Source organism: Salmo trutta, chromosome 30 (genome assembly GCF_901001165.1).
Source record: "Salmo trutta chromosome 30, fSalTru1.1, whole genome shotgun sequence".
In the NCBI taxonomy this organism is placed as follows: domain Eukaryota; kingdom Metazoa; phylum Chordata; class Actinopteri; order Salmoniformes; family Salmonidae; genus Salmo; species Salmo trutta.
Genome location: NC_042986.1, coordinates 17,491,097 through 17,504,322, shown reverse-complemented (window position 1 = coordinate 17,504,322; position 13,226 = coordinate 17,491,097). Strand labels below are relative to the sequence as shown.

At 41.9% G+C, this 13,226-nt stretch overlaps 1 protein-coding gene across 1 annotated transcript in view; it reads right to left on the bottom strand.

The window, feature by feature from the left end:
* LOC115168137 (UHRF1-binding protein 1) overlaps nt 1-13,226 on the bottom strand; it is a 58,586-nt gene that overhangs the window by 42,827 nt on the left and 2,533 nt on the right. Inside the window, exon 6 of the mRNA XM_029723108.1 lies at nt 10,311-11,422. Coding sequence (XP_029578968.1) covers nt 10,311-10,354 — 44 coding nt within the window. The 5' untranslated portion in view covers nt 10,355-11,422. The remainder of the gene's footprint in view (nt 1-10,310; nt 11,423-13,226) is intronic.

Below are 13,226 nucleotides of genomic sequence, written 5' to 3'. Positions count from 1 at the left end.
TATGCACAACCAAAACAGGGCTCCCGGTCATATCAGTAACAGAGCCTGTCACTAGCGGTGATATGTCCAGCGCTTGGTTGAGCCTGGTGATTTTGATTCTGTTGTCATTCTTCCCAGAGAAAGACCATGATTGAGTGAGAGTTAAGGAATGGATTGGGTGGAAATAACAGAATTGAGCACTGATGTTGACCTCCACTCAGTTTGGCCAACAAAACAGTTCCACAACAAGACAGCTGACTGGGTTGGGCAGTTCCGCAGGGCCAGGGAGTTGCTGAGTGGGTAACATGGAACTGACCTAGAGGACAAACTCATACATGATGTCTGCATCTTCCAAACACTTGCAGCACTGAAACGGCAAGGCTAGCTATTCTATTCTAGCACAGTTTCTCTTATGTTTTCTGACAAGTCCTTATTATAGTTTATGTAAGGAGGGGGAATGAAACAGTCATACCTAATGCAGGCCATGTGTCATACTCATGCACTCGCAGTCTTGAAGAAGCTACAGTCCAAAGCAACATTGTGTCTCTGGCGAAATAAAGCCCTAAGCCACACCAAAGGCTGAATACAATTACCAATAATAACAGATGTATTTTATTTCCCGCTTTTCGTTACAAAGAGAATCTCAAAGAAGCTTGAAAAACAAAACAAAATGTAGGGTTGCAGGTCTTGACTTAGGCAGTGGTCTTCCACAGCTGATAGTTAGTGCTGATAGTGATAGCGAATGTCGATAGTACAGGGAGGGAGAAGCGTCAGTTGGATAGAAGACCCGGAGCTCTTCAGGCTAATTACCAAAGACAAAATCAATGAATAAGCCATAATTCTAATTTTGTCCCATAACAGGGAAAAAAGGTTAGGATATTTACCATTTGTCAGAATGCAATTGAGAGGCTACAGTATGCTCTCAATGCTATTGTGAATTTGCTCTTAAACAATCTGATTTATTTAACAGTCACCACAATTGGAGCAACAGAGCTAAGCAAAAAATGTGTCAAACTGGCATACTGGAGTTAAGCCAATGCCTCTTAGCCTTTGCCCCATACAGCGGAGCTGAGTGAGCTCTCAACAAATTTCACCACAAAAACCCTGCCCTTACTGACAGAGAGTGAGAGTAATTGCCAGGCATGCAAGAAGAGAGAGAACTGTCAGAGTTAGACCTAAACCGGTATTGCTGCAAACAAAAGCTTGACGCTTCTACGTCACTCTAAATGCAAAGGTGTGCAACTGTAGGCTACATTTAAAGACAGATGACTTTGTAAGCCTACGTAGTGGCTTCAATAAGTGGGATGCAGCCTAGCCTTCCCTATGGCTATTGTCTGATACACACAACCACGACAGTATGAGTAACCGTCTCTAATCTATTCCAAGCATCACACTGTTCTTCTCCCTAAATTCCCTTTCCCCTCAGTGTCTCATTCACTCAATTGCGTTAGCAACGCTCTCTCCACACGCGTGCTGAGTGCGCACACAAGCTCCCGTTAGGCCTACAGAAATAAATGCATATAAAAACGTATCTAACTGATGGGATACACAGGCTACATTCCTTGTGAAATGATTTTATTTTTACAAATTCAAAATGGACTGGTTGGCTGAAGTAAGAAGATGTGTTCCAACAACAAGCTGCAGTTTTGAAACAAATCAGCTTAAGCTATTTTGCGAACTGCTAGTGCCATTTAGAATTGGTTAGGCTGAACAAAAATATACTGAACAAAAATATAAACGCAACATGTAAAGTGTTGGTCCTATGTTTCATGAGCTGAAATAAAAGATCCAAGAAATTTTCCATATGCACAAAAAGATTATTTCTCTCACATTTTGTGCACACGTCTGTTTACATCCCTGTTAGTGAGCATGCAAGCTTTGAGGGAGCGTGCAATTGGCATGCTAACTGCAGGAATCTCCCCCGTAGCTGTTACTAGAGAACTGAATGTTAATTTCTCTACCATAAGCCGCCTCCAACCGACTGATATTGCTAAGTACTTTAATGATTTTTTCATTGGCAAGATTAGCAAACTTAAGCATGACATACCAGCAACAAACCCTGACACTACACATCCAAGTATAACTGACCAAATTATGAAAGACAAAAATTGTCATTTTGAATTACGTAAAGTGAGTGTGAAAGAGCTGAAAAAATTATTGTTGTCTATCAACAATGACAAACTACCGAGGACTTGACAACTTTGATGGGAAATTACTGAGGATAATAGCTGACGATATTGCCACTCCTATTTGCCATATCTTCAATTTAAGCCTACTAGAAAGTGTGTGCCCTCATGCCTGGAGGGAAGCAAAAGAAATTCCGCTACCTAAGAATAGTAAAGCCCCCTTGACTGGCTCAAAAATCAGACCAATCAGTCTGTTACCAACCCTTAGTAAAGTTCTGGGAAAAATTGTCTTTGACCAGATACAATGCTATTTTACAGTAAACAAATTAACAAAAGACTTTCAGGATGCTTATAGGGAAGGACATTCAACAAGCACAGCACTTACACAAATGACTGATGATTGGCTGAGAGAAATTGATGATAAAAATAATGTGGGGGCTGTTTTGTTAGACTTTAGTGCGGCTTTTGACATTACCGATCAGAGTCTACTCCTGGAAAGACTCATGGTTATGGCTCTACATCCCCTGCGTTATTGTGGATAAAGAGTTACCTGTCAAACAGAACACAGAGGGTGTTCTTTAATGGAAGCCTCTGCAACATAACCCAGGTAGAATCAGGAATTCCCCAGGGCAGCTGTCTAGGCCCCTTACTTTTTTCAAACTTTACTAACGACATGCCACTGGCATTGAGTAAAGCCACTTAACAAAGAGCCTCAGTTTCAGAATGGGTAGCAAGGAATAAGTTAGTCCTAAATATTTCAAAATCTAAAAGCATTGTATTAGGGACAATACAATGCTAAGATGGGGAGAAGTCTGTCCATAATAAAGCGCTAATCTACCTTCTTAACTGCACTATCAACAAGGCAGGTCCTACAGGCTCTAGTTTTGTCGTACCTGGACAACTGTTCAGACATGTGGTCAGGTGCTACAAAGAGGGACTTAGTAAAACTGTAATTGGCTCAGAACAGGGCTGCACGGCTGACCCTTGGATGTACACAGAGAGCAAACAATGTGAATCTCTCCTGGCTCAAAGTGGAGGAGAGATTGACTTTACCACTACTTGTACTTGTGAGAGGTATTGACATGCTGAAAGGACCGAGCTGTCTGTTTAAACAACTACCACAAATCTCAGACACCCATGTATACCCCACACGACATGCCACCAGAGGTCTCTTCACAGTCCCCAAGTCAAGAACAGACTATGGGAGGCGCACAGTACTACATAGAGCCATGACAACAGTCGTGGCCAAAAGTTTTGAGAATGACACAAATATTAATTTCCAAAGTTTGCTGCTTCAGTGTCTTTAGATATTTTTTCAGATGTTACTATGGAATACTGAAGTATAATTACAAGCATTGCATAAGTGTCAAAGACTTTTATTGATTATTACATGAAGTTGATGCAAAGAGTCAATATTTGCAGTGTTGACCCTTCTTTTCAAGACCTCTGCAATCCGCCCTGGCATGCTGGCCCAGTTAACTTCTGGGCCACATCCTGACTGATGGCAGCCCATTCTTGCATAATCAATGCTTGGAGTTTGTCAGAATTTGTGTGTTTTTGTTTGTCCACCCACCTCTTGAGGATTGACCACAAGTTCTCAATGCGATTAAGGTCTGGGGAGTTTCCTGGCCATGGGCCCAAAATGTTGATGTTTTGTTCCCCGAACCACTTAGTTATCACTTTTGCCTTATGGCAAGGTGCTCCATCATGCTGGAAAAGGCATTGTTCGTCACCAAACTGTTCCTGGATGGTTGGGAGAAGTTGCTCTCGGAGGATGTGTTGGTACCAGTCTTTATTCATGGCTGTGTTCTTAGGCAAACTTGTGAGTGAGCCCACTCCCTTGGCTGAGAAGCAACCCCACACATGAATGGTCTCAGGATGCTTTACTGTTGGCATGACACAGGACTGATGGTAGCGCTCACCTTGTCTTCTCTAGACAAGCTTTTTCCGGATGCCCCAAACAATTGGAAAGGGGATTCATGAGACAAAATGACTTTACCCCAGTCCTCAGCAGTCCAATCCCCATACCTTTTGCAGAATATCAGTCTGTCCTTGATGTTTTTCCTGGAGAGAAGTGGCTTCTTTGCTGCCCTTCTTGACACGAGGCCATCCTCAAAGTCTTCGCCTCACTGTGCGTGCAGATGCACTCACTAGAGGTCGACCGATTAATAGGAATGGCTGATTAATTAGGGCCGATTTCAAGTTTTCATAACAATCGGTAATCGGCATTTTTGGGCACCGATCATGGCCGATTACATTGCACTCCACGAGGATACTGCGTGGCAGGTTGACTACCTGTTATGCGAGTGCAACAAGGAGCCAAGGTATGATGCTAGCTAGCATTTAACGTATCTTGTAAAAAACAATCAATCTTAACATAATCACTAGTTAACTACACATGGTTGATGATATTACTAGTTTATCTAGCTTGTCCTGCGTTGCATATAATCGATGCGGTGCCTGTTAATTTACCATTGAATCATAGCCTACTTCGTCAAACGGTTATTTAACAAGCGCATTTGCAAAAAAGCACTGTCGTTGCACCAATGTGTACCAAACCATAAACATCAACGCCTTAAAATCAATACACAAGTATATATTTTTAAACCTGCATATGTAGCTAATATTGCCTGCTCACATGAATTTCTTTTAACTAGGGAAATTGTGTCACTTCTCTTGCGTTCTGTGCAACAGTAGACTATATGCAGCAGTTTGGGCCGCCTGGCTCGTTGCGAACTGTGTGAAGACCAACTTCGCCAAACGAGGGATGACTTATCAAAAGCGCATTTGAAAAAAGCACAATCGTTGCACGAATGTACCTAACCATAAACATCAATGCCTTTCTTAAAATCAATACACAGAAGTATATATTTTTTTAAACCTGCATATTTAGTTAAAAGAAATCCAGGTCAGCAGGCAATATTAAACTTGGGAAATTGTGTCACTTCTATCGCGTTCATTGCACGCAGAGTCAGGGTATATGCAACAGTTTCGGCCACCTGGCTCGTTGCAAACTAATTTGCCAGAATTTTACGTAATTATGATATAACATTGAAGGTTGTGCAATGTAACAGGAATATTTAGACTTATGGATGCCACCCGTTAGATAAAATACGGAACGGTTCCGTATTTCACTTGAAAGAATAAATGTTTTGTTTTCGAAATGATAGTTTCCGGATTTGACCATATTAATGACCTAAGGCTCATATTTCTGTGTGTTATTATGTTATAATTAAGTCTATGATTTGATATTTGATAGAGCAGTCTGACTGAGTGGTGGTAGGCAGCAGCAGGCTCGTAAGCATTCATTCAAACAGCACTTTTGTGCGTTTGCCAGCAGCTCTTCGCTGTGCTTCAAGCATTGAGTAGTTTATGACTTCAAGCCTATCAACTCCCGAGATTAGGCTGGTGTAACCGATGCGAAATGGCTAGCTAGTTAGCGGGGTGCGCGCTGATAGTGTTTCAATTGGTGACGTCACTCGCTCTGAGACCTTGAAGTAGTTGTTCCCCTTGCTCTGCAAGGGCCGCGACATTTGTGGAGCGATAGGTAACGATGCTTCGAGGGTGGCTGTTGTCGATGTGTTCCTGGTTCGAGCCCAGGTAGGGGCGAGAAGAGGAACGGAAGCTATACTGTTACACTGGCAATACTAAAGTGCCTATAAGAACATCCAATAGCCAAAGGTATATGAAATACAAAATGGAAAAGAGAGAAATAGTCCTATAATTCCAATAATAACTACAACCTAAAACTTCTTACCTGGGAATATTGAAGACTCATGTTAAAAGGAACCACCAGCTTTCATATGTTCTCATGTTCTGAGCAAGGAACTTAAACGTTTGCTTTTTTACATGGCACATATTGCACTTTTACTTTCTTCTCCAACACTTTGTTTTTGCATTATGTAAACCAAATTGAACATGTTTCATTATTTACTTGAGGCTAAATTGATTTTATTGATGTATTATATTAAGTTGAAATAAAAGGGTTCATTCAGTATTGTTGTAATTGTCATTACAAATAAAATAAAAACACATACAAAAGCTTTTTTTTTTTTAAATAAAATCGGCCGATTAATCGGTGCCGGCTTTTTTGGGTCTTCCAATAAATCGGTATCGGCGTTGAAAAATCATAAAATCGGTCGACCTCTAGCACTCACACCTGCCTGCTGCCATTCCTGAGCAAGCTCTGTACTGGTGGTGCCCCGATCCCGCAGCTGAATCAACTTTAGGAGATGGTCCTGGCGCTTGCTGGACTTCCTTGGGCGCCCTGAAGCCTTCTTCACAACAATTGAACCGCTCTCCTCGAAGTTCTTGATGATCCAATAAATGGTTGATTTAGGTGCAATCTTATTGCCTGTGAAGCCCTTTTTGTGCAAAGCAATGATGACGGAACGTGTTTCCTTGCAGGTACCCATGGTTGACAGAGGAAGAACAATGATTCCAAGCACCACTCTCCTTTTGAAGCTTCCAGTCTGTTACTCGAACTCAATCAGCATGACAGAGTGATCTCCAGCCTTGTCCTCGTCAACACTCACACCTGTGTTAACGAGAGAATCACTGACATGATGTCAGCAGGTCCTTTTGTGGCAGGGCTGAAATGCAGTGGAAATGTTTTTTGGGGATTCAGTTCATTTGCATGGCAAAGAGGGACTTTGCAATTAATTGCAATTCATCTGATCACTTCATAACATTCTGGAGTATATGCAAATTGCCATCATATAAACTGAGGCAGCAGACTTTGTGAATATGTATATTTGTGTCATTCTCAAAACTTTTGGCCACAACCGTACATGGAACTCTATTCCACATCAGGTAACGGTTGCAAGCAGTAGAATCAGATATTAAAAAACAGATAAAAATACACCTTATGGAACAGCGGGGACTGTGAAGCAACACAAACATAGGCACAGACACATGCATACACACACGATAACATACGCACTATACACACACACGTACAGTGAGGGAAAAAAGGATTTGATCCCCTGCTGATTTTGTACATTTGCCCACTGACAAAGAAATGATCAGTCTATAATTTTAATGGTAGGTTTATTTGAACAGTGAGACAGAATAAGAACAAAAAAATCCAGAAAAACACATGTCAAAAATGTTATAAATTGATTTGCATTTTAATGAGGGAAATAAGTATTTGACCCCCTCTCAATCAGAAAGATTTCTGGCTCCCAGGTGTCTTTTATACAGGTAACGAGCTGAGATTAGGAGCACACTCTTAAAGGGAGTGCTCCTAATCTCAGTTTGTTACCTGTATAAAAGACCTGTCCACAGAAGCAATCAATCAATCAATCAGATTCCAAACTCTCCACCATGGCCAAGACCAAAGAGCTCTCCAAGGATGTCAGGGACAAGATTGTAGACCTACACAAGGCTGGAATGGGCTACAAGACCATCGCCAAGCAGCTTGGTGAGAAGGTGACAACAGTTGGTGCGATTATTCGCAAATGGAAGAAACACAAAAGAACTTCAATCTCCCTCGGCCTGGGGCTCCATGCAAGATCTCACCTTGTGGAGTTGCAATGATCATGAGAACGGTGAGGAATCAGCCCAGAACTACACGGGAGGATCTTGTCAATGATCTCAAGGCAGCTGGGACCATAGTCACCAAGAAAACAATTGGTAACACACTACGCCGTGAAGGACTGAAATCCTGCAGCGCCCGCAAGGTCCCCCTGCTCAAGAAAGCACATATATATGCCCATCTGAAGTTTGCCAATGAACATCTGAATGATTCAGAGGACAACTGGGTGAAAGTGTTGTGGTCAGATGAGACCAAAATGGAGCTCTTTGGCATCAACTCAACTCGTTGTGTTTGGAGGAGGAGGAATGCTGCCTATGACCCCAAGAACATCGTCCCCACCGTCAAACATGGAGGTGGAAACATCATGCTTGGGGGTGTTTTTCTGCTAAGGGGACAGGACAACTTCACCGCATCAAAGGGACGATGGACGGGGCCATGTACCGACAAATCTTGGGTGAGAACCTCCTTCCCTCAGCCAGGGCATTGAAAATGGGTCGTGGATGGGTATTCAAGCATGACAATGACCCAAAACACACGGCCAAGGCAACAAAGGAATGGCTCAAGAAGAAGCACGTTAAGATCCTGGAGTGGCCTAGCCAGTCTCCAGACCTTAATCCCATAGAAAATCTGTGGAGGGAGCTGAAGGTTTGAGTTGCCAAACGTCAGCCTCGAAACCTTAATGACTTGGAGAAGATCTGCAAAGAGGAGTGGGACAAAATCCCTCCTGAGATGTGTGCAAACCTGGTGGCTAACTACAAGAAACGTCTGACCTCTGTGATTGCCAACAAGAGTTTTGCCACCAAGTACTAAGTCATATTTTGCAGAGGGGTCAAATACTTATTTCCCTCATTAAAATGCAAATCAATTTATAAAATTTTTGACATGCGTTTTTCTGGATTTTTTTGTTGTTATTCTGTCTCTCACTGTTCAAATAAACCTACCATTAAAATGATAGACTGATCATTTATTTTTCAGCGGGCAAACGTACAAAATCAGCAGGGGATCAAATACTTTTTTCCCTCACTGTACGTACACATGGATTTTGTGTTGTAGATATGTGGTGGAGTAGGGGCCTGAGGACACACACTTCATTTAGTGTGTTGTGAAATCTGTTATGAATGTATTGTAATGTTTTTCAAATTGTATAACTGCCTTAATTTTGCCAGACCCCAGAAAGAGTAGCTGCTGCATTTTCCCTGGATGGTGCGACAAAACTAGAGCTTGAAGGACCTGCCTTGTTGATAATGCTATTAAGAAGGTAGAGCAGCGCAGTGGGGTTATGGTATGGGCAGGCATATGCTATGGACAACGAACACAATTGCATTTTATCAATGGCAATTTGAATGCAGAGATGCCGTGATGGGATCCCGACGTCCATTGTCGTGTCATTCATCCGCCACTATCATCTCATGTTTCAGCATGATAATGCACGACCCCATGTCAAGGATCCCTACACAATTCCTGAAAGCTGAAAATGTCCCAGTTCTTCCATGGCCTGCATACTCATTAGACATGTCCCTCATTGAGCATGTTTGGGATGCTCAGGATCAACGTGTACGACAGTGTATTCCAGTTCCAGCCAATATCCAGAAACTTCACACAGCCCTTGAAGAGTGGGATAACATTCCACAGCCCAAAACCAACAGCCTGATCAACTCTATGCGAAGGAGATGTGTCGCGCTGCATGAGGCAAATGGTGGTCGAGACACACCTATTTTTATTATTTGAGTAGTCGAGAGAGAGAAAACAAATAATGGGAGTACACGAACATATAAAATGCCCATCCCCATCTGTGACAACAAAAGCCCAAAATTGGACCATCTTCACAAAATAGCACAGCAGCAGCACTACACTCCAGCAGGCAGGCACACCAACTGATGTTAATTCTATCTCATGATGAGATCCTTGTGAGGTGTAATGCCAGGTTATTCAAACCACTGTGAGGACAAATTACACTGAAGGAAGGGCTTATGGCCGTTCATCACTGACTTGAAATGACACCCAGTCAGCAATTGCTCTCATAACCTGACTCAAACGAGGACCAGGAATTTATGAATAGTCCTGAAGCCACCGGAGCTTCATTGTTCTCTATACGGAGTGGCTCCACTGATGGCTGTAACTACAGGTCCGGAACTCGGTAATCTTTTCTAAAAAATAATTATTTTGTACACAATTGTTTAAGTCCCATTCAGGAGCTTATATTGTGCCTATAAATTACTGCTGGCCGGTCCTGAAGTCTGCATGTCTGTTGAATGACTGACGGTGATGAGGTCCAAGCAGAGCACTTGAAGGTAACGTTAAATATAATAGGTTCCACTCCATTCATGCTCTATTCCACAGTCACACTCCTGAGAAATGGTACCATTATGCTGGATTCATTTATTTAGTCAGCAGTATTGTTTCATTATGTAAGGTGACTGACATTGATAAAATCTTCCACGTTCGCACGCGAGACTATGCATCAGCCTTGCACTACTAGCTTGAGAGATTGCCAGCGGATTTATCCAACACAAAAGACAACTAGTGGGCTGTGTAACAAATCATGAATATCCTTCTATCTGGCCATCTTTGGTTGACATGCCTACCTAGTATTACACCTAACTGGCCCATCCAAGCTTAAAGCAGATGGCTAGCTAACGTTAGCCAAGCTAGCTAGCAATCTTTCTTACCTGGACAAATGTTTCAATATTTGCTTTTTGATTATTCCTGCCATTGCGGTGTTGGTGAGAATAACCTAGCTAAATTATTTATTTGTAGCTAGCTAGCTAGCGTATAGGCATATTCTCTTCACATTCCACTCCACCTCTCATCTTCTGCGAAATGAAAAACGACCCTTATTCACCACGGGTAATTTGTGTAATTGTATTTTTCCCATAAGACATAGCATGCTTTGACACAAATATTGCGTTAGCGCCATCTGCTGAATTGATAACGAACAGCAAGGGATATAAAATATAACTGTGTTCAAAGAGACGGAAAACCTTATCGACCAGACAAATAAGTTATAATTTTCGTTTAATAGACCGTTATAAAATAAATGCAGTCAATAGCATAAGCTCATAAAAAATGTTTACAAAATAATAAACAGTTGATACAATGCTTCATCCGACTGGTCCTGCCAACTAAAAACAGACCTTAATACACCTCTAAGTGAATGATAAAAACACATTCAACAACAACCTCATATGTTCCTGTTTTGTCTTTAGCATGTGCCAAGACACCAAACTAACAAGGATGAGCAGGGAAAATTGGAATAAGCAGAGGGGATCATTATAAAATCTGTAGCATAATAAAAATGAAATCCATCCAGGGAAAATGGGTGGGAGTACAGCAAAGGGAAGATGGCCAAAACAGTATTATGTAAAGTTAAGTCCTAGAGACAGATGTAGAGTGGGGAGGGATTTGCCAAAAGGTTAGTTCCACGGAATCTGTTACTCACCTTCAAATCTACTTGGTAGTTTGACATAAAATGAACAATGTTCCTACGATCGAGTGGCTATATGTAAGGGACTGTGGCACTTGTCAGCGACTTCATTAAACGCTTTAGACCAACTTAATCAACCATAGATTTCCCTAATCAAATGACTTTAGGGGAGAAGTGAGAACATAAGATTTAGTGATCATGTGGAACAAACCCACAGTGTGTGTTTGAGGGAGGCGGGGAGAGTTTATCGGTCTGGCCGTGCCATCATTGGCCGCATCATCATTGGATGACCGGGAGGTCGCATCATGTGATGTCCAGGCATCATCTGCATTCGGCCACCCATTGGAGGTCGCATACCTGAGAATGAAGGACAGAAAGCATTTACAGGTTATGGTTTGAGTCACTCCTGTTTTCAGACGATAGTATTTTGTTTTAGATGGTATGTTTCCTCAATACTGGCAAACTGAAGCACATCCGTCACTTGTTTGAGTCTATGCATGTACAGTGCAGTCAAATTATGCAGACCCCTTGACTTTTTCCAAATGTTGTAACGTTACAGCCTTATTCTAAAATTGATTAAATCATTGTTTTCCCTCAATCTACACACAATACCCCATAATGACAACGCGAAAACAGGATTTTAGAAGTGTTCGCAAATGTATTAAAAATAAACAAATACACCATTTACATAAGTATTCAGACGCTTTGCTATGGGACTTGAAATTGAGCTCAGGTGCATCCTGTTTCATTGATCATCCTTGAGATTTTTCTACAACTTGGAGTCCACCTGTTGTAAATTCAATTGATTGGTCATGATTTGGAAAAGGCACACACACACACACACACACACACACACCTACCTGTCTACACTACCAGTCAAAAGTTTGGACACCTACTCATTCAAGGGTTTTCCTTTATTCTTACTATTTTCTACAATGTAGAATAATAGTGAAGACATCAAAACTATGAAATAACACATATGGAATCAAAAAAAGTTAAATTACAATACATTTGAGATTTTTCGAAGTAGCCATCCTTTGCATTGATGACAGCTTTGCATACTCTTGGCATTCTCTCAACCAGCTTCACCAGGAATGATTTTCCAACATTCTTGCAGGAGTTCCCACATATGTTGAGCACTTCTTGGTTGCTTTTCCATCACTCTGCGGTCCAACTCATCCCAAACCATCCCAACTGGGTTGAGGTGGGGTGATTGTGGAGGCCAAGTCATCTGATGCAGCACTCCATCACTATTCTTCTTGGTCAAATAGCCCTTACACAGCCTGAGGGGGTTGGGTCATTGTCCTGTTTAAAAGCAAATGATTGTCCCACTAAGCGCAAACCAGATGGGATGGCATTTCGCTGCAGAATTCTGTGGTAGCCATGCTGGTTAAGTGTGCCTCGAATTCTAAATAAATCACCAACAATGTCACCAGCAAAGCACCCCAACACCATCACACCACCTCCTTCATGCTTTACAGTGGGAACCACACATGCGGAGATCATCCGTTCACCTACTCTGCGTCTCACAAAGACACGGCAGTTGGAATCAAAAATCTCACCTTTGGACTCAGACCAAAAGTACAGATTTCCACCGGTCTAATGTCCATTGCTTGTGTTTCTTGGCCCAAGAAAGTCTCCTTATTGGTGACCTTTAGTAGTGGTTTCTTTGCAGCAATTTGACCATGAAGGAAGGCCTGATTCAAGCAGTCTCCTCTGAACAGTCGATTTTGAGATGTTACTGTTACTTGAACTTAGAAGCATTTATAAGGGCTGCAATTTCTGAGGTTGGTAACTCGAATTAACGTATCCGCTGCAGCAGAGCTAACTCTGGGTCTTCCTTTCCTGTGGCGGTCGTCATGAGAGGCAGTTTCTTCATAGAGCTTGATGGTTTTTACGACTGCACTTTAATAAACTTTCAAAATTCTTGACATTTTCTGAATTGACTGACCTTCATGTCTTAAAGTAATGATGGACTGTCGTTTCTCTTTGCTTATTTCAGCTGCTCTTCCCATAATATGGACTTTGTCTTTTACCAAATAGGGCCATCTTCTGTATACCACCCCTTCCTTGTCACAACAACTGATTGGCTCAAACGTATTAAGGAAAGAAATTCCACAAATTAACAAGGCACACCTGTTAATTGAAATGCATTCCAGGT